The 21369-nt window shown below is 39.0% G+C and overlaps 1 protein-coding gene across 2 annotated transcripts; it reads right to left on the bottom strand.

The window, feature by feature from the left end:
• Window positions 1-1801: 1801 nt before the first annotated feature.
• Window positions 1802-21221, bottom strand: LOC108696163 (MORN repeat-containing protein 4). 2 transcript variants are annotated; one of them, XM_018225262.2, is made up of 6 exons: window positions 20901-21221; window positions 12062-12203; window positions 11455-11552; window positions 9318-9432; window positions 6697-6806; window positions 1802-2565 (listed from the first exon to the last, which is right to left on the bottom strand). In XM_018225262.2, exons 3-6 carry the CDS (start codon window positions 11519-11521, stop codon window positions 2408-2410), a joined length of 450 nt encoding a protein of 149 aa, XP_018080751.1. In that variant the 5' UTR covers window positions 11522-11552; window positions 12062-12203; window positions 20901-21221; the 3' UTR covers window positions 1802-2407. The 2 variants fall into 2 exon arrangements, with proteins under 2 accessions (XP_018080751.1, XP_018080750.1); XM_018225261.2 differs by lacking the exon at window positions 12062-12203.
• Between the last annotated feature and the right edge of the window lie 148 nt (window positions 21222-21369).

Raw genomic sequence — 21369 nt, forward strand, 5'->3', positions numbered from 1 at the left:
GCAAACTGGTTGCTATGGTTCAAATTACCCTAGTAACCAGATATCAGATATCCAGATATTTTACAACAGGGGGTACAATAATCCCTATATCTTTATCTATGCACATGCCTTTAAAGGTAACAGTTTGATTATGATTCAAAATAATATAAAATTATTTGTTAAAGGGGTTGCTCACTTTCGAGTTAACTTTTAGTATGATGTAGAGAGTGATATTCAGAGACAATATGCAATTATCTTTATTTTTTATGGTATTTAAGTCATTTAGCTTTTATTCAGCATCTCTCCTGTTTGCAATTTCAGCAATCTGGTTGCAATTGTTTAAATTACCCTATGGAATAAAAATAGGAGGGGGACTGAATAGAAAGATGAGTAATAAAAGTAGCAATAACAATACATGTGTAGCCTTACAGAGCATTTGTTTTTTAGATGGGGTCAGTGACCCTCATCTGAAAGCTGGAGATGAGTCAGAAGAAGTAAGCAAATAATTTAAAAACTATAAAAAAGAAAAATGAAGGGCAATTGAAAAGTTGCTTAGAATTAGCCATTCTATAACATACTAAAAGTTAACAGTTAAAATGTATGACACGTCAACAGCAAACATAGCACATTTATTTTAAATACAGATCCCCTTTACTGTTCAGAGTAAGTCAACGTGTTTTACAAATTGATCGAAAGTCAATTCTTTGGGGCAAGAGGATTAAGCCGGTCGCTCATGGGCAGTAATATCCACGTTCTATCATTTCGTGAGATGATCAGCAGGATATCAGTGCAAACTAGCTACATGTTTGGATTGTGAAATTGGGCTTCTTCTCTCTGGCAAAAGTGTTGACCGTATCTTTCTGCCGGCAAAATACACTGAATGTAAAAGTGAAGAAGGCCTGCTCATTTAATTAATTGTTTTTTTGTTCTTAAATTACCTTTTTTCTTAGCTGTCCAGTTGGTATTTTAACTTCTATTTGGTTGCTAGGGTCACAACCAAGAATAGTTTAAATTAGGGATGCACCAAATCCACTATTTGGGATTCGGCCGAATCCTTGAATCCTTGGTGAAAGATTCGGCCAAATACCAAACTTAATCCTAATTTGCATATGCAAATTAGGGACGGGACAGGAAAGGAAAAAGTGGAAAAAATCCTTCCTGGGAAAAGTCACGTGATTTCCCTACTCGCCCCTAATTTACATATGCAAATTCGGTTCGGCCAGGCACAAGGATTCGGCCAAATCCGAATTCTATTGAAAAAGGTTGAATCCTGAACTGAATCCTGGATTTGGTGAATCCCTAGTTTTAATGAAAACTTGGAAAAAAATACCATCTAAACAGAAAGGCAATTAATAATACAGCCTCTCAATTAATCTGCTTCATTTAAATAGCATGCAGTTTCCTTATTCAGAATGGCCTCCTGGGGAAGGGGGAGTAATGTCCAAGAAGAGTCAGACTACACTGGCCAGTGAATTTTTGTGGTGTTCTGTAGTGTAATGTAAACATTCAGATTTTAATTTAATTACAGGTACCTATCAACTTATTGAGAAACAATGACCATATCCCCTATTTTTACACTGTGTATGTGTAATACTTACTACAAAGAACAATACTAAGGTATTCCATTCTTCTCAACGTGTGCAGGTATGGGACCTGTTATCCAGAATGCTCCGGAGCTGGGGTTGTCCGGATAATAGATCTTTCTGTAATTTAAGTCTACTAGAAAATCATGTAAACATTAAATAAACCCAATGGGCTGGTTTTGCTTCCAACAAGGATTAATTATATCTTAGTTTGGATCAAGTAAAAGGTACTGTTTTATTATTACAGAGAAAAAAAAATAGCAATTATTTGATTATAATGGAGTCAATGGGAGATAGCTTTTCTGTAATTCGTAATTATGGATAACGGGTTTCTGGAAAACGGATCCCATACCTGTACCTGCATAGTTAACATATCAGATATTTAGAAACTAGGATTTCCCTTTACGTTAGAAGTAATATGCAAGTAATGGCTGAAGCATTATTAAACAGAACAAATGAGCGAGTGGATAAAGCATTCAGTTAGTGGAACAGTACTGTACTGTATATTATAAAACACGATTTACATGCATTTAAATAACTCCAGTGAGTGTTTCTTGATTTGCAAATACTACTAACTTCTGAAACATGAAGACATGGTAAATTTTCATGTAGAAGCGGCCTTCCGATATCCGCCGTCGCTGGTGCAGAAGTCAGCTTTTCAGTACGAGGCACTGTCTGTGTTCCATTGCACTTGAGTGGAGCTGTAATGTAGCTCAGTCTATAACATTAGGTAAACCGTTTCCATTCTCCTGACAGCTTTTCCGTTATGATCTCGGCTGTTCAGGAAACAGTGTAAACAAGCCAAACAAAGGAAGAAACGAGTGATAAATGATGATGCTCTCCCGTTAAACTTGGTTCACTGCAATAGTGCAGGCAGCTTTCGAGGCACTTAAAGCCCTCTGGATTGCTGTTTGACATTTTTCTCTCTTTACTAGTTTGTTATTTTCAAACAAGCCTTCGTTTCTTGGAATCCCATGGGAACCATCAGAATATGTCAACAGTCCTGTGTGCATAAAAACAGAACCACTTCTTACCCAAGGCGGAAAAAAAAAAAGGGTTTTCCTGCTATTTTTGTGTTTAGAACTGTAAAGGTGGCCATAGATGTTAAGATTTTTAAAAGATCTTTTTCGTTATGAGAGGACCAAGCAAATCCTGAAACGATTGTTTAAATGTTTGATTTGTCCTTCAACTAAAATGGCTATTTCAAGTGATATCTGTCTATTTGAAGCAAGAAAAACTGTGGGTAGCTGCCTGCTTGGCCCTGCAAACAGTTGGACAACGGATCAATTTCACTGTGAAAGATGAAGATTTTCTAACCTGAATGATCGATTTTGTGAGCGATGTTGGACGAAAAATTGTTTGATGCACAATTATTCTTTGCCCACTAACCTCTAACCACTAAATCGATAATTTGATGAATTTGTCGGATTACACGAAAATTGGTCTTTAGGGAGAGAAAACTCTTAGGGGCAAATTCACTATGCGCCGAAGCGCTTAACGCTAGCGTCAATTCGCTAGCGTTCGTTACTTCGCAAATTCACTAACGGACGCTGGCGTAACTTCACTAGCGTAACTTCGCACCCTTACACCTGGCGAATTTGCGCAACGGACGTAACTACGCAAATTCACTAACGTTCGCATTGTTCTGAACGCTACCTTTTACGTTAGATGTCCTTCGCCACCTCAGACCAGGCAAAGCGCAATAGAGTAGATAGGGATTTCTTCAAAAAAAGTTAAAAATTTTTCTAAGTCCCAAAAAACGCTGGCGTTTTTTCTATATTATGGATGATAGGCTGAAAAAGATCGAAAACATTTTTGGGGCTCCCCTCCTTCCCCCCTACATTTCCTAACTCATGGAAACTTAACCATACAGTGGGCACATGTGTAGGGCAAAATAAAAGTTTTATTTGATGTTTTGAAGGTTTCCCAGGCATTTGTAGTGCTGCTACATATTCCTCCATTAAATTTGAATTTGGCGGCGTGTGCAAATTAACCATCGCTAGCGTAACTTCCCATCGCTTAGCGAATCAACGCTAGCGCAACTTCGCAACCTTACGCTACCCCTGAGCGCAACTTCGGATTTTAGTGAATTTGCGGAGCGCTGGTGAAACTATGCCTGGCGAAGTGTGGCGAAGTGCGGCGAAGTTACGCCTGGCGCAACTACGAATCTTAGTGTATTTGCCCCTTACAGTCTATGGCCACCTTTACAGGTAGAACAGATAAGGGCATATGTATTAAAGCTTCAGTTTCGCCAATCATATATTATGCAGGCAAATTTAAGGCAATCAAGGTTGCGTTCTATATATAAAAGCTTTTACCGCTCAATGCATTTCAATTCGAGTTTTTGCAATCCCAAACTTATGATTTAGCATACACTATATAAATTTGAAATTGACCAGCTCTGTCGAGATATCATAGAAATCAATGGGAAGCAGTCAAGCGGATATTTTCTGAATTATGGTATGTGGATAATTGTCTTTTTTTTCCACCTCAAAAACTATAAAATTGCAATTTCACCTATCTCTTCAAACAGCTTGAAGATAATGGGAAAGCTGTGATTGTTTACTTCTAGCACAATCCTGAATTTTCTTAGATAAGGTCAGATTTGAATACATTTGTAATGGAGATTGATCACAATAATGCCTAGCTACAAAATGTTTAACAAATGTGCTCCTTACTGCAACTATATGGGTTACAGCAAGCAGCGATCGCAACAATAAACAAGAGAGGCGACATGCCTGAACCCATCCATTTCCCCTCCTTCTATTATCCTCTTGATTGTCGCCAAGCTTCGTCCAGTTTCTCAGGAAAATATTTTCGTCAATTTACCATGGCTCAAAAAAACTCCCCTTTCAATAAATGTTATAAAACTGGTAGGAAAATAAGCAAAAAAATACAACCTCATTTTCAAAAAAAGTTTTGAAATACGTAAAGGCAATGGTATTATTTTGAAATGATTTAAACCCTATGCAGTTTAATTGCAAATAGTACATAAACAACATATTGAAACTGAAAAATTGTATTGTTTTATGAAAAATATATACTTGTTTGTGGGCATATTTCCCACTGTGCTGCACCACCTCTTCTTTTAACAACACTCTGTAACTAAGGAGACCAATTGCTATAGTTCAGAAAGTGAAATGTCGTCCTATACTTGCCAAGGGGTTCCGCTGCTCAATAGTCCAAGGTCTCATTTGTTCTATTTATCCTTTCATAATGTGCCAAATGTTTTCCATGGATCAGGACTGCAGATAGGCTAATTTAGCACCCGGGCTCTCATGGTTCAGAGGGGTATTACGTGCTGAATGTGGTTTAGCATCATCTTGCTGAAATAAGTAAAGCCTTCATCTTGATGGCAGCATATGTTGCCCAGTATACAACGTATATTGTTTAGTGATGACTTCCCAGATGTGCTACCCACGCCAAATGCACTAATTCAGCCCTACCGATAACAAGCTGAATAGTCCTTCTTCTCTTTAGCCTGGAGGACGCAGTGTCCATGATTTTAAAAATATTGCAATATTTCCAGTTGTTTGTTGCCAGTCCCACATTTTCAGTTAATTTGATATGTTGTCTTCATACTATTTGCAATTAAACGGAGAGTTTAAATGATTTGCAAATCCCCCCATTCTTTTTTTATTCGCATTTTACAGTTTCCCAGCTTAGAAAATGGGGTTGTATTACATTTGCTTAGGATAAAAAAGTGATACAAAAATGCAAAAAATTTCACTTTTAAACAAAGTAAGAAAATAAAACACAAAAACTGAACCAAAAATGTCCCATTTTTAACGGCTGATATAAGTGAAAATAAGAATATTGTGACATTTTCATTTTAATTTTATGCTGGCCACAGACACACAGATTCTATCGTACGAATCAAGGATTAGTACGATTTTCGGATCGTGTGTGGAGTGCGCCAACGTCTTTCGTCCGGCGGAGATCGGTCGTTTGGTCGATCTGTCAGGTTTGATTTTGACCCGACCGATCCCGCCGGAGTCCATTACGCATCATAATCGGATCGTTCGGCCATACACCCAAACAATCAGATTACCCCCGATATAGCCATGCTTGTTAATGGCATATCGGGGAAAGATCCGCTCGTTTGGCGATGTTGCCAAACGAGCGGATCTTTGCGTCTATGGCCACCTATAAGTGTTGGTGCATTGCTGAGTAAACGTTCTATATCTATGAGAGATGCTGAGTTTAAACGCTAGTGGGGCCAATTCACTAAAGGTCGAAAAAGTGAGTGTTTATTTATAGCATGCCTTAAAAATCACTTATTATATTTTTTAAAATTAACGATCGATTCACTAAAAGTTCACTTGTCTAACTTAAGAAGCAATATTTTAAGTTCATTTTAGCTAAATTGTGTGTGGTATTTTATAGCATGCGTTTTGTGCGATATTTCAATGCATTTGATATTGTCACACGTTATTAGTGCAATCTATAGCACCTAAGACATTCGGGATGCCACTGGCAGAGTAGAAGTCTCTTTTTACAATATTCTAGTCATTCCTTTCCCTGGGAAACTTAATATAATTCCATGACACAGAACATAGTGCATTCTGGACCTGCCCAAGGTATCATGAAAATGTGTTAGTGGCTGTAGGTAAGGCTCCAGTTCCTCATAAAGGTTTTTAATTGCTGGCCTACAGCTCCTCACTACATCTTCCTCTATTAATCCATCTGATGTTGTTTAGTAACGCCTACTGCTGGGAGGTGTTAAATTTTACAGTAACTAACGCACTATTTTTTGCTTTTATCGCTTAAAAGATGTTACTGAATAATGCGTTAGGATTAATTCATTTCTATAAGTATCGCACTGCGATTAGAATACCGCTGTGCAGAAATGTGCAGAAAATACTTTGATGAATCGTTCCTTAAATAACGCGTCTTAAATAACGCACAAAATTGTGCGTTAAGGATTAACGACCTTTTGTGAATCTGCCCCATTGTTTTTTATAAGCAAAGACGTCACCATTTTTCATGTTAGTTTTGTCACCAGAGGGCACTGTGCTATTAGACTGAGCCTTGGACAAGTACATTATGTTATGGAGAAATTACGCCTGCTTCAAGTCAAACAAATAAACAGAATAATGCAGATAGATAGGTTTGATCAAAGATTTCTACTTACCATACCCTTCAACCCGACCCCCTTTAAATTCTCCCTCAAATTTCATGTTATCATAGCGGGTGAAAACACCAGTTCCTTGAAATTTTCCTTGAACAAACTCCCCTTCATACCTGAAAAGGATACACATAAATATTTCAGTTCTAGAGTCTGAACCATGTAAAAAATTATAGCTCTTGTCGTAACAATTCTTCTTATAATTCGTGTAGTAATGGGTCACTTAATTGTTAGTTAACAGGAAGATAAAAACCACCCCTACCATACAAAGCCAATAGGGGCTGCCCTAACAAATTATTCTAGACATGACCAGACATACTGTAATTGTAGAGTGAGATCCTATTTGTATTAGGGATTCAGCCGAACCCCCGAATCCTTCATGAAAGATTCGGCCGAATACCGAACCGAATCCAAACCCTAATTTGCATATGCTAATTAGGGGTGAGAATGGAAAAACATTTTTTACTTCCTTGTTTTGTGACAAAAAGTTATGCGATTTCCCTCCCTGCCCCTAATTTGCATATGCAAGTTAGGATTCGGATTCGGTTCGGCTGGGCAGAAGGATTCGGCCGAATCTGAATCCTGCTGAAAAAGGCTGAATCCTGGCCGAATACCGAACCGAATCCTGGATTCGGTGCATCCCTAATTTGTATGTCCCAAATGTTATTATATGGATATGTCTATGAAGGTTTTCATTCATGTCATGATATACAGTATCTAGTAGTGAGAAATCTAAAGTGAATGGGCTGGAGAGATTTTGAAGTTTCACCTCTCAACCTAAGGGCCATTTTCAGTGGTACAGAATTCCCTGGCACTTTAAATTTCAACATTCATTGTACTACTGAGACTGGGTCAGACTCTCAGCTAACACCTACCTGTTTAAGTTCAGTGGACCACTGTGATTGGATTTTGGTGACTGTATTACCCATAAGGGGTTAAAATGCTGTGGAATTCAATAGCACTCTGAAGTAGCCCCTTGGATGAATTATGAAAAATTTTTTGAGATTACACAGCACGTCCAGTTGCTCAAGACACATCAATATTAGACAAATAATATTTCAAATAGGCTCGATCATTGCCATGATATTGCCTATTTACTTAACTTATGAACTGATGTAAAGGATCTTTTTAAAAGGGTTGCACGCCTTTAAATTAACTTTTAGTATTATCTATAGAGTGATATTTTGAGGCAATTTGCAATTGGTTTTAATTTTTAGTAGTTGTGGTTTTTGAGTTATTTAGCTTTTGATTCAGCAACTCTCCAGTCTGAATTTTCAGCAATCTGGTTAATAGGGTCCACATTACCCTAGCAACCATGTATTGTTTTGAATAAGAGACAGGAATATGAACAGGAGAGGGCCTGAATAGAAAGATAAGTAATAAAAAGTAGCAATAACTAAAAATGTGTAGCCTTACAGAGCATTTGTTTTTACATGGGGTCAGTGAAGCTGGAAAGAGTCAGAAGAAGATGGCAAATCATTCAAAAACTATAAAAAAGAAAAATGTAGGCCAGTTGAAAAGTTGCTTAGAATTAGCCATTCTGAAACATACTAAAAGTTAACTTAAAAGTGAACCAACCCTTTTAGAGTAATTTCTAGTATGTTTGTACTGGATACAACCAGAGCCATGGGAAGTAATAATGCTTTTGTCAGCTTGCTGTCACATGGATTTCCTTGTTTTGCAGCTCTGATAATGAGTCACTTGTTTCAGTTGTCAGTGAGGGAGACTATTCATACCCTCTCTATAGTTATAAGAGGGAAATGCCTACTTTTAGTTAATCATGAATAATAGAGTAAAAGGGGCACTGGGGGTCATAACACAGAACCAATTTACATCTAACTCACCAATGCCTTACCCTCGGGGGATACCTGCGTTTTACAGGTTATGCCTAGCACTAAAGACTGAGCCGCTTGGGTATGTGAATGTGTGGGATAGGACTTGTACAAACAAATTACTGTATACACAAACAATAACATGTGGTAATAGGGAACTGGAAAATATTAGTCACCATGTGGGCTTCAGTGCCCCTTGGTACACTTCTACAATTATCTGGTCTAATGAAGGGAAGCAACCCATAAGAAATTCTCTTGCATTTATTGGGCCACTGACCCAGAAAAGTGTTATTGAGAGATGTAGCGCTATGTCGTTTTAAAGGGGAAGTTCACCTTTACATTAACTTTACACCTATTCTAGTCCCCTTTACTTCTTGTCTTCATTAATTGTGTTGTTTGCAAATTTAAATTATTACACTTCATATTCTGGCTTATTCCAGCCTCCAACTCAAAATGGTTGTCAGACATTCACCCCTGCAACCAAATAAAAGACTGATTGTAAAGCTTTAGTATACTGTTATATTATTCTTATTTTTTATTGTTTATTTTTTTTCCTCTTCCATTTTGATTTTCAAGACCAGGTTGCTACAGTAATTAACAGTTAGCAACCAGATAGTTTAAACTACAACACTGGCTTTAATGGACTACAGCAATATTATTTGCTTTACCAATTAAAAAAATAAAAAAACAGAAAATACATAGAAAATGTATATGTAACAAGAGCCAGCTTGTCCGCTGCCACTTTGCCATGGCAAAATGCCAATCTAAAACATTAATTGATTCATTTTTGTTAACCTTGAGCCATCTGGAAAGGTCAGAACGCCACATCCGCTGAAAAGTCCATTTTCAAACTGACCCACATAGATGCTTCCATCAGCAAATAACAACTGACCAATTCCGTGCCTCCGGCCTGTAAAAGCGACACAAGTTTGCTTTACTCTACAGCACTCTATCTTAAGTCAAAAGTAATACAGAGGTTAAAACAAAAAAAATATTGTTATATTGCAGTTGGTGAAATTACCAATCTTCCACATATTATATAAGATTACATTTTTGGCACCTACAGGCTTCTGTTTTCAGTACTGTGATCAACTACACATAGTATCCTCTACTTCATGTTGCATATCACCCAACTAAACACATAGGGGCAAATTCATCAAGGGTCGAATTTCGAGGGGTTAAATCCCTCGAAATTCGACTGGGGAATAGAATCGAATAGACAATTCGGGCGAATTTACGCGCTGGCGAATAGGCGCTCGATCGAATATTCGCTCAAAGGATTTTCATTCGATCGAATGCCTTTTTATTCGATCAAAAACTTGGAAAACAAGCCTATGGGACTTTCCCATAGGCTTTTAAAGCAATTCGGTAGGTTTTAGGTGGCGAAGTAGGCAGTCGAAGTATTTTTAAAAGAGACAGTACGTCGACTATCGAATGGGCGAATAGTTGCAGCGTTTTTGCGCTCCATCTATTCGAATCATTCTACTGAGGCGAATTTACGCCAATTCGATAGTCGAGGAGCACAAAAATTCGAAGTTTTTTTTACTTCGAATCCTTCACTCGAAGTTAGTGAATCGGCCCCATACAGTTAGGCCCATAAATCTTTGGACAGACAACTTTTTTTCTAATTTTGGTTCTGTACATTACCACAATGAAAACTCAGATGCAGTTAAACTGCAAACTTTCAGCTTTAATTCAGTGAGTTGAACAAAAAGATTGCATAAAAATGATTAGAGGAACTAAAGCCTTTTTTTTAATACAATCACTTCATTTCAGGGGCTCAAAAGTAATTGAACCATTAACTCAAAGGCTATTTCATGGGCAGGTGTGGGCAATGTCATTATCAATGAAGCAGATAAAAGCCCTGGAGTAAATTTGAGGGTTCGGAAAATAAAGTCCCGCTAGTGCCATCCCGCTGGCGATTTTTCATTCTAGCCGGCGGGAAGGCAGTTAGGGGAGATTGTCGCTCCGAAGAAGAGGAGATTTCTCGCCGGGGCGACTAATCTCCCCGAATCTGCCAGTGTGCCCTTACCTTTGATAAACAACCTCCCTAGATCTTTATTGTACAAAAACAGGTAAAGGGTTTTTTCCCAAGCTGCTGCCAAAAAGTAGAAATCATGGGATTGTCAAAAATATCATTCTATGCTGTAGAATTAATATTTGTTCTTACTAAATCCAAGGGCCCTACACCAAACAATGCAAAGAGTACCAGTACATTATTCCTTCTGTGCCAAACTTTACAACATATTTAGTTGGGTAGTGTTCTCCTGGCAAACGCCAAAGCTATACTTGCCCATCATAGTGCTATAGTGTCAGACAATGGTATGCCACTCTAGGTGTGAGGATGCTAGAAAAAAAACATGTTTTCTGGCAAATAGTGTTCATGTTGCTTCCAGTGTGTAAGGGCCACACACCCTTTTGGGTCAGGACTTTAAAGGCAGCTGACACAGAAGAACAGGCAGGGACACAGTTCAAATCAAAGGCAAGGTATCCAAAGGGTTAAACAAACAAAGAGGTAGTGTAGTCAGAAACTTGATGCAGGGTCGGAACTAGAATATCAATCAAAATTACAAATAACAGTGCACCCAACTTACTATATAAGTCCAAAAATCGAGCATCTAACAAGGGTCTCTTTTACCTCTATTCCTTTAAATGTAATAACTGTTGTGATGACAAGTGCAACATGGTGACATTGACAGTCACAGTGCTGCTTCCAACACAAAGACAGTTTGGAGCTCCACATTGAGTGTTCCAGCTGAGGGAATGCAATTTAATATTGGAGTTTGGATACTTTTGGTAATATAATGCACTGAAATTCACCTGCACCATGATGCTACACAGAAAGCTTTTTACATTCTCTGCAAAACACAATTTGTTTTTTATTGCAGAAAAAAATTCCATCATTATTTATTTCCCATGATGCTCTACCAACCTTCCTTCCATTCTCCATGATATTCTTCCCCACTAGTGTACTTAAAGGAACCTTTAATAAGCGTCATGTTTCTGTTCAGTTACAGACAATGGGGAAATCTGCAAGAAAACAAATTAACAAAACAAGTTAAAAACAATAAATATGGTAGGTACACAAAAAAAAATTCCCAGAACTCACCGACAAACAGAGCCTGTACAATACACCGACAGATAGGACTCTGTATAAGAGAACAGCGTGACAGTGGGGCTGATTTACTAACATAGCAGCTAAATTGCACCCGCAGGGAGGATCCATACAAAACACAGTAACATATAGCACTACACAAACACCAAAAGAAAGGGTCCATAAAATACAACAGCAAAAAGGATCAGTACAGCACACACTGAAAAGTTCCCTACAACACAATAAAGGGGAAAATCTGTACGGTCTAGAGGGGCTGCACTCATACATACTGTGCCATGTGGGGCTGCTTTAATATATACTGTGACACATATATACTGTGCCATGTGTAGTGGGGCTGTACTGATATATACTGTGCTATGTGTAGAGTTGTTGTACTGATATATATATATTATGCCATGTGGGGCTGTACTGATAAATACTGTACCATGTGTAGCGGGTTGTACAGGTGAGATTTCAGTTTATATCGTTTGTAGTTTCTGCTCTGCTGTCATATCCACTTAGTCTCTATGCATATCTGTAACACTCTCTTTTCATCTGGTATACTGTATGCGACAGAAGGATGTTGGCTAAGAGGGAAAGAAGACAAAGGGTGACAGGAGACAGAGACAGTGGGTGGAAGAGATCTGACAAGACATAAAAGAATGACATTCACAGCTGGAAGCTGAGAGAGAAAACATAGGCAAAGACAGACAACGCAGCATAGATCACAGACAGATAATTGCAATAAATGCTGAAGGCTGGCAGAGATACAAGGATGTGAAGCCAACAACAAAGATGTTTTCATACGGCTTTTCTGCACTGTAAGCCAACTATATATGTCTTATATTTCCTAGCTAAAGTTTATTTAAAAGCATATCATAAAGTAAGTCAGTGGTGCCCCGGGGCAGGATGAAAGACATACAAATGCATTGGTGGGCTACTTCTGACTTGCGACCCTTAGTTAGAACAGTCCTGATTCCATGTACATCTCCATAATCGAACCAATAAATGCAAGGCCATCCCTCCTTGGACATTAAACCTTTGGTCAGGACCCCCTTAGCTTATTAAAAAGGTTACAGACATAAGAGAACATTATCTATAGAAGAGACCTTTAAGCTAGGCTTGCAGGGGTACCCAAATATCACCCTAAATTGCCTTCAGGATAAGCTCTCCTGCCACTGCTCAGAACCCTAAGACAAGTATGGAAGCTACTGGTCTTCAAGTTGTAGAAAGATGTTGGGCATGTGTATCCCCCAAACTGCGGCTGAACAACTGACAAGGTATAACCTAGATGTGGTGATTTACTGCAGGCATGTGGGCTGAATATGGCAGCTCTATATCACTCTGGTCCATTTGCTTTATTTTATTTCAGATGATATTGGTGATGGTGATATTTTGTTCAGGAACCATTGCTTCTCATTTTACCCCATAGTCTGTATCATAATACAGTAGTTGTAGAACTAACCACACCAGTACTATATTAGCATACAATCGAACAAGCCACAAAACCAAACAAGCAAGGGTAAGAGAAAGGTGGAGGGAACTCTACTGTATGGGAGGCTATTTATTAGCAACTGTGACCTACACAAATGTATAGGGTCAGTGCAAAGAGAGTTACAACAAAATTCCCCAGATTAGATAGCCTTTTAGCTACACTTCATTATTATTAACACATATTTTAGTCCACCAACATATGATGAAGTGTGGTACAACAGAATGCTGTATACAGATACTGTACATTGAGCATGCCAATACAACAATACAACCAATACATTCCTGTTTTTTGAAGGTCAGTCAAGATTCTGACAGCTCAACTCACAGTCCCGGATTGTTACTGAAATGTCTCAAGTTTATCTTTGATCTCCTGCACTGAACAGCCAAAAAAAAAGAGATGCAATGCTTCTAAAATGTAATTAAATAAGAGGCTTTTGGCATAGAGCCCAGAATACTTGGCAACTGCACATGCATACATTTGTAACATTTGTGTGCCAAGTTTATTGCCACACCCCCTAAATACCGGCTCTATTTTACAAAATTTGGCAGTTTATGAAAAGTGAACACATTTCTGGGGGTTTTAGGGTTTGTGTTATTACAGTTTTGCTAATGAAATTGCCCTTTAAGCTGCAAGTCTCAGTTTTCCCCAATAAACCTGCATCTAAAATATTTAAAATTGTGATAGGCAATAGGTGCAGAGCTTCTCATATTACTTCCCATTAGAATAAAGAATGTGTTTCATTTCAAGTAGCCAGTGTGTTGATCATTTTACAAAATGCCTCACCTGCTGAAGAGACTTTGCAATAGGGTTGCCACCTTTCTGCTTCCGGAACTCCGGGCTGGGACAGGCAGTGATGTCACAGGGGTGGTGATGTCACGGGGAAGGACTACTATGCGCCAATCGGTCTATTAATTAATGAGAGTCCTGTCTGGTTTTCCAAATTTGGAAAACTGGGCAAGCAGCTTTGACCCGGACAGCCCTTACAAAAGCTGGGCTGTTTGGTGTCAAAATCACACAGGTGGCACCCTACTTTGCAAATGAGTGAACACAGTATTTAAATGAACAGTAACACTAAAAAATAAAAGTCTGTTAAAGTAATGAAAATATAATGTGCTGTTGGGCTGCACTGGTGAAACTGGTGTGTTTGCTTCAGAAGCGCTGAACTAGATTATATAAACAAACTGCTGTGTAGCCATGGGGGCAGCCATTCAAAGCTGAAAAGGGAAAAAGGGCACAGGATACACCGCAGATAACAGAAAAGTTCTAAAGAATCCCATTGTATACTACAGAGATCATCTGTGTGTATTATCTACTGTGTATCCTGTGCTTTAAAGGCTGCCCCCTGGTTACCCAGCAGCTTGTTTATATTAATTATATAGTAATCTTTTTGAAGCAAACGCACCAGGGGAGATTTAGTCGTCTGAGATAAATGTTCGCTACTGCGGGAGACTAATCTCCCCAAAATGCCTTCCCACCAGCAAGAATGTGAATCACAGTTGCTGGAAGTTTCCTTGTGATGGCTTATGCCATCACGCTGTTGATTCACATTCTTGCCGGTCGGAAGGCATTTTGGGAAACAGTGCATTATATTGTCATTCCTCACACAATTTTTTGGTGTTACTGTTCCTTTAACCTATCCATTAAGTTTGCTCACCAGGGCAGAAATAGGCAATTTAACCAGCTAGAAACAATATTTGTTGTAAGTCTCTCCACAACATATTACATTTGATTTGTGTGTTAATTTTGGCTTTAAAATCTGAGAAATCAAAGAAATATGTTTGTATATGCTACATGAAAGGCCATGTACATTGTAAGCTCTTGTGAACAGGACCCTCTGATCCTATTTTAATTCATGCTTGCTATAAAAGAAATGTAGTGCTGCATAACTTGCTGCCACTATATAAATAAATCATGATGAATATCCTGTAAAATAAGTACTTATAATACACAAAAGCTATGAATATCTTGTAAATTATATCCTTATAATACACAAAAGCCATGAATATCCTGTAAATTATATCCTTCGGCCTCGTGAAACTCCTCGGTAATTTATAATATCCTTATATTTTACAAGAGGGGGTACTTTATTCACTATATAAATAATGCTTAGTGATGTAATTTATGTGACTCATTTTAACTTTTGTATAATACAAATGCACAATCTGTTGTAAAGTATGAGGATATTAGTAACCTCAGAGTTCCACGACCTGTATAAAAGCTTTTGGCCTTCGATGACATATAATACCCTGATATTTTAGGGTACATTAATCCCTATATCTTATCTGTATCTATAACTATGCACATCCCTTTTAGGGTAGGGGCACACTAGGCTACTCGGGGAGATTTAGTCGCCTGGCGACTAATTGCCTCGTCTTTCTGGCAACCAATCTTCCCGAACGCCTTCCTTCTGTCTTGCGCCAGCTAAAATGAAAAATCGACTGTGCTAAAGCACACGCGGCGCTTCGTTTTCCGAAGTCACCCGAAGTTGCCTAACGAGGAGATTTTTCATTTTAGGCAGAGGGAAGGCATTTGGGGAGATTGGTGCCGCAAAGACGGCGACTAAATCTCTTGGAATCGCCCAGTATCGCCCCTACCCTAAAGTTTACAGTTTGATTATGATTCATACTGATGAATATGGCTGATATGTTTAAGGGATTGTTCACCTTTGAGTTAACTTTTAGTATGATGTAGAGAGTGATATTCTGAGACAATTTGCAATTGGTCTTCATTTCTTATTATTTGTGATTTTTAAGTTATTTAGCTTTTTATTCAACAGCTTTTCTGTTTGCAATTGCAGCAGTCTGATGGCCAGGGTCCAAATCACCCTAGCAACTATGCACTGATTTGAATAAGAGAGTGGAATATGAATAGGAGAAGGTCTGAATAGAAATATGAGTAATAAGTAGCAATAACAACACATTTGTAGCCTTACAGAGCATTTGTTTTTTAGATGGGGTCAGCGGCTCCCGTTTGAAAGCTGGAAAGAGTCAGAAGAAGGAGGCAAATAATTAAAAAAACAATACAAAACAAATAATAAAGACCAATTAAAAAGTTGCTTAGAATTGGCCATTCTATAAAATACTAAAAGTGAACTTAAAGAAGTTATAATAAAGGCAGAATAAAAGAATGCCTTCTTCCCCATAAAAATTTATCATGAGTGCCTACCTACAGCACGGTTACAGTTTATATGAATATTGTCTCTGCTATGTCACCACAAGCCATTTTAAACAGGGTATATCCTGCATACTACAACCATAATTGACATTCCAAAAAAGAGAATAATTTTCTAAAACACTAAAAAAAAACTGAACTGAACACAATTTTGAAAACATTGGTTCTCTGCATCATCATTAACTGTTTTATTCTCAGTGTCTCTTTGGTGGCAAAAGGTTTACATTACTCTGTTACAGAGAAAAGGTGCTTCAGAATGATTAGATCTAGACAGCAGGATCAGATGATTTAATCGACTAATGGATTCTTCAGCTTCCTTCCTTCTCATAAATGATGGCAGAAAGCAGCCGTCTCAGTACTCCCCTGATACCACTTGTGTTAATAACAGCGAAGAATAGAACATGAGACCAACTCCTCCGCCTCCTGAAAATTCGTTTATGCTGAATCGTACCAAGCCCACCTATCTAGCAGCGCAAAGCCCGTTTAGAAAAGGAGACAAAGGCTTCCAGCTTTTCTGTCCACTTTACTGATTATATAGATTTAAAGCCTGAGATCTTGCTTCATATTGGTATTAAATAAAAATGAAAAAATAAATATTTAATGGAACTGAGTTAATTGCTAACATAGGTAGATAGATTCAGTTAGTGGTGTCTGGTTGTTGTGAACCACACATTAAAAAAAGGTAAAATGTTTATAATATCTGTTTTAAAAGTACCTGAGACAACTGAGTGTATTTTGCTTATTGAGAAATACCTCCAACCATGTTGAATGCATTCACACTGAACAAATGAGGGCTTTCCAGCTGTGCAATAGTGGGATTTTCATGCATGTGCTGAGTTCATTCTACACATCCCACAGAACATTATTATTTACATTACTGTATTCAACAAATGTCCTGAACCCATATTCCAAGGATGTATTCCCCGTCTGTGTATGCCATAATGATGCCATAGAGTTTAAACTGGCCCCAAAATCGCAATCGCAAACTGTTTTTGCAACAAAATATGTAACGAAACTCCAGAGCAGGTGTTAAAGGTTTGCAATGCGCAATTAAGATTCGCAATGCAATAAAAGCCTAACGAGGTATATTACATTGCGACAGGCGAATTTTTATTCACAAAGTTTTGCTCTTTGGGAATTTTATTACACCCCCCCAATAGATTGTTATTTTTTTAATGGAAACTGGATGTCTTTTGTTCTTTTTAAAAGACCTATTTTCCCATCAATTTGCCTTTTGTGACACCCCCTCAGAGATAGGGATCTTCAGATATTGACTAATCTCATTTATTCAGTCTCAATCAATAAGTGTTACTCAATGTATGCATTCTATGTGTTGCTGCATATGAATTTGTTGTAATTTACAAAGCTAATTAATTATAATTATTGTTCCCTAGTAAGTCAGCTGAGCCTTCTTTGTCTTTCTGTACTAAGTATGGGCTGATGCAAAGCTGGTGTTTGAGAAAAGGGAATGAAGGAAAAAAATTGGATTAATCTGGGGAGGGTGAACAAAACTCATTGTTGTTAATAGGGATGCACCGAATCCACTTTTTTGGATTCGGCCGAACCCCCGAATCCTTCACGAAGGATTCGGCCGAATACCGAACCGAATCCGAACCCTAATTTGCATATGCAAATTAGGGGTGGGAAGGGGAAAACATTTTTTACTTCCTTGTTTTCTGACAAAAAGTCATGCAATTTCCCTCCCTGCCCCTAATTTGCATATGCAAATTAGGATTCGGATTCGGTTCGGCCGGGCAGAAGGATTCGGCCGAATCCTGCTGAAAAAGGCAGAATCCTGGCCGAATCCCGAACCAAATCCTGGATTCGGTGCATCCCTAGTTGTTAATGAACTAAAATTTACAGCATCCCTCTGACAGCTGCAAGTTGGACGGCTGCAATAAGTATACTAAACATATCTAACAGCTGTTACAAAATGTTATGTTTATGTGTTATATACTGTTACAGAGTATTACAGGTATGGGAACCATTATCCAGAAAGTTCCTTTCTTTTTTCTCTGTAATAATGAAACAGTACCTGCTGCTTGATCCAAACTAAGATATAATTCATTCTTATTGGAAGCAAAATCAACCTATTGAGTTTATTTAATGTTTACATGATTTTCTAGTAGACAAAGTAAGAAGATCCAAATTACAGAAAGATCCATTATCTGGAAAACCCCAGGTCCTGAGCATTGTGGATAACAGGTCCTGTATATGAAGGAATGCAAGGACTCCAGGATTTGGGTCTGGATTTGGCCAAATCCCAGCATTTTTTTTAAAAGATTTGTTGAATCCTACATTTTAAGCCAAAACAAATCTGAACACTTGGCTGGAGTTTTTCTAGCGGTGTATTTCAGCGGGGGCGAGGAAATGCCATATATCTCTCCAAGCCATATCAACTGACGGTATTCATTCGTCTAAATACAAGGCGGCATTGAGAGGTGTCATTTAACATTAAAGCCTGTTGAGTAGTTAAGAGAGCAACAGCCACCTTGAGATATCCTTGTTGGATGGGTGCTCAAGCAGCTTGATGCTTGTCAAGGGTATGAAGTGATAAAGTAAAGAACAGGCTGCGGCACTCTCATTTACAAAAGTGAAAAAGTGTTTAAAGGAGAAGTAAAGCGTAACTAAAGAAGTAGCTAGAAAGGTTGTACATTATGTTTTGAGCTTCGGTACCAGCCCAAGGCAACCACAGTCCTTTAGCAGTAAAGATCTGTGTCTCCAAAGATGTCCCAGTAGCTCCCCATCTTCTTTTCTGCTGATTCACTGCACATGCTCTGTGCTGCTGTCACTTACTGAGCTTAGGGACTCACTCGCAATATACAGTACACATAGAATAGAAATGTCACAATATAATGCTGATTAGTAATTAATACAGATAATTACTACATGGCAGCACAGAAACCAGTGCAATTAGCATCAGAATTTAATAATCGGCCCTGTAGCATCAGCTTTTACTAAAGGACAACCTCATTTTCTGCTTAATTATTTGCAACAACCCCTAAGTTTAGCTTCTCAACAGCTGCTCAGAGCCCACTGAGCATGTGAGTGTCGCAGACACTTTCCAAGATGGCGACCCCCTGTGACAAGTTTGAAGTCCTGGATCATTGATGCTATTGAGATGCTAAAACTTTAGGCTGATGCAGTAAGTCCAGTGTACAAAATATGGCATTTTTAGGGTTTAGTTCTCCTTTAATTGTGGTCAAAGACCAGGCAACGTTTTGGGCCTTTCCTCAACCTTTCTCAAGCCAATATTAAACAAGCCATTAAAGCTCTGAACAACTGGAGAAACGACTTTGTTTACAGATCATTCCATTTTTAATAAAAATTCTAGTATGAATATGCACATTATGGCATGGATTTACTTTGGTATTCGTCTGTTTTTCTGTAGAGGATTCGGTATTCAGCCAAATGCCTAAATGATCAATTCAGTCTCAATTTAAGCACGTCGATTAAAGGAGACATATAGGATAAATGCAAGAAACCTAATTTTGTAGGTAATTATAAATAATATATGGTGTTGCTTTTACATGGTGCTAAAAATGAACATTATCTTTAAAAATAGCCCCTTTATTGTAGCTCCGTATAGATGATCACCGGTCCCCAGGCCCGGCAATCTGTGGGTTCTGGCAAATGCAAGTGGGGCTGCTATAAGGTCCCATAGAAAGGCAGTATTTAGTGGGCAGGTGAGGGCTGTTTGGGCCTATATGCGGGCTGATTGGGCCTCTGTGTACCTGAAATGCCAGGGCCTATTTTAATTCTCAGTCCGGACCTGCCGGTTCCTGTCTGTGTTTCATGTCCTAATGTTCCCTGCCAGAAGCACAGTAGGAGGGGTACAGCCTATCACAGCCCTGCAGTCACACAAGCACAGACAGGCTTCAGTTCCCTATCAGGTCCTGCTAGCTGCTGATTGGTTCCTGTCCTACAGTGCAGTGAGCTGAGAGCCTCTGGCTCCCCTGCACAGCCTGGGAATTCAGGGAACATGACGCGAAAGGGAAAGGAGGGATTATTAGGGTTTTTGCAGAAATAATTAACTATTTTTTAAGCATAATTCTTCTATATCCAAATGAGTATAACAGACTGGTACATTCTTATTTTTTACACAAAAGGTCTCCTTTAAGTGCTTTCCTGGTGCACATAAATGATTCCTAATTAGGGGCATAACTATGGAGGAAGCAGACCCTGTGACTGTGGGGGGCAGGGGGTACAGCAGGATAACCTATTCTGCCACAGTTTAGGTGGAGCCCTAAAATGATTTATTGTGTGGGGCCCAGTAGCAGGTATTCAAGGCACTGTTTCTGGAGCTAAGCACAATATATATATAGGCTGGGAGGAATGTATGTGGCTGGTCACTCTCCTGTGGAATGTCACAATACAATGCCACTGTCCCATGCTGCTTACTCCCCCTTGGCTTCTCTGCGCAGTTATTGAAATGCCTTTCAGTCTGTAGCAGACAAAACCCATTAGAGGAGATTGTGCGACACGACTTACATCACCTTGTGCTACACTGCCACTTGCCTCACTGGCTGCTCCTCCCAGCAGCACGGTTACCGTCCTATCGCTCCCCAAGCCCACAAACCCCACCGGCTCCACCACAGGCCCCCTTTTGCTTACTCACCGTAACCTCCTTAGGGGTAACTCATTCCTTCTGCATCTTCTCTTCACTACCAGAGCAGACTACCCGGCCAGGCATCGCTCTTTCTCCTCAGCATCCGTCAGCTGAGTCCCCCTCGACCGTCGCCATGACGACCACAAGACATCTCTGCTTTCGATTGGGTGGCGCCATCATGTGACGCAGGGTGACTAAGAAGTAGACAGCAATAGTTTAATTTATTTTATATTTATTTAAATCACATTCTTCTACAGTTGCTGCACTAACAATGATTGCCAGCGTAAGTCACCAGCTGAGTATGAGTTAAACAAAGGATGTATAGCTGAGACAGCAACTTGCACGTCGCTCGAGATTGCTAAAGTCGCCATTTTAGTTATTGGCGCCAGTACCAACCTGACGTGTGTTTTGCTTCGCACCAGTTAGGTGTAGCCCCTCCTTTCAGCCTCTCCATTGGCTGGCGGGATCCGGAAGTTTG

This window comes from Xenopus laevis, chromosome 7L (assembly GCF_017654675.1).
Source record: "Xenopus laevis strain J_2021 chromosome 7L, Xenopus_laevis_v10.1, whole genome shotgun sequence".
Lineage (NCBI taxonomy): Eukaryota > Metazoa > Chordata > Amphibia > Anura > Pipidae > Xenopus > Xenopus laevis.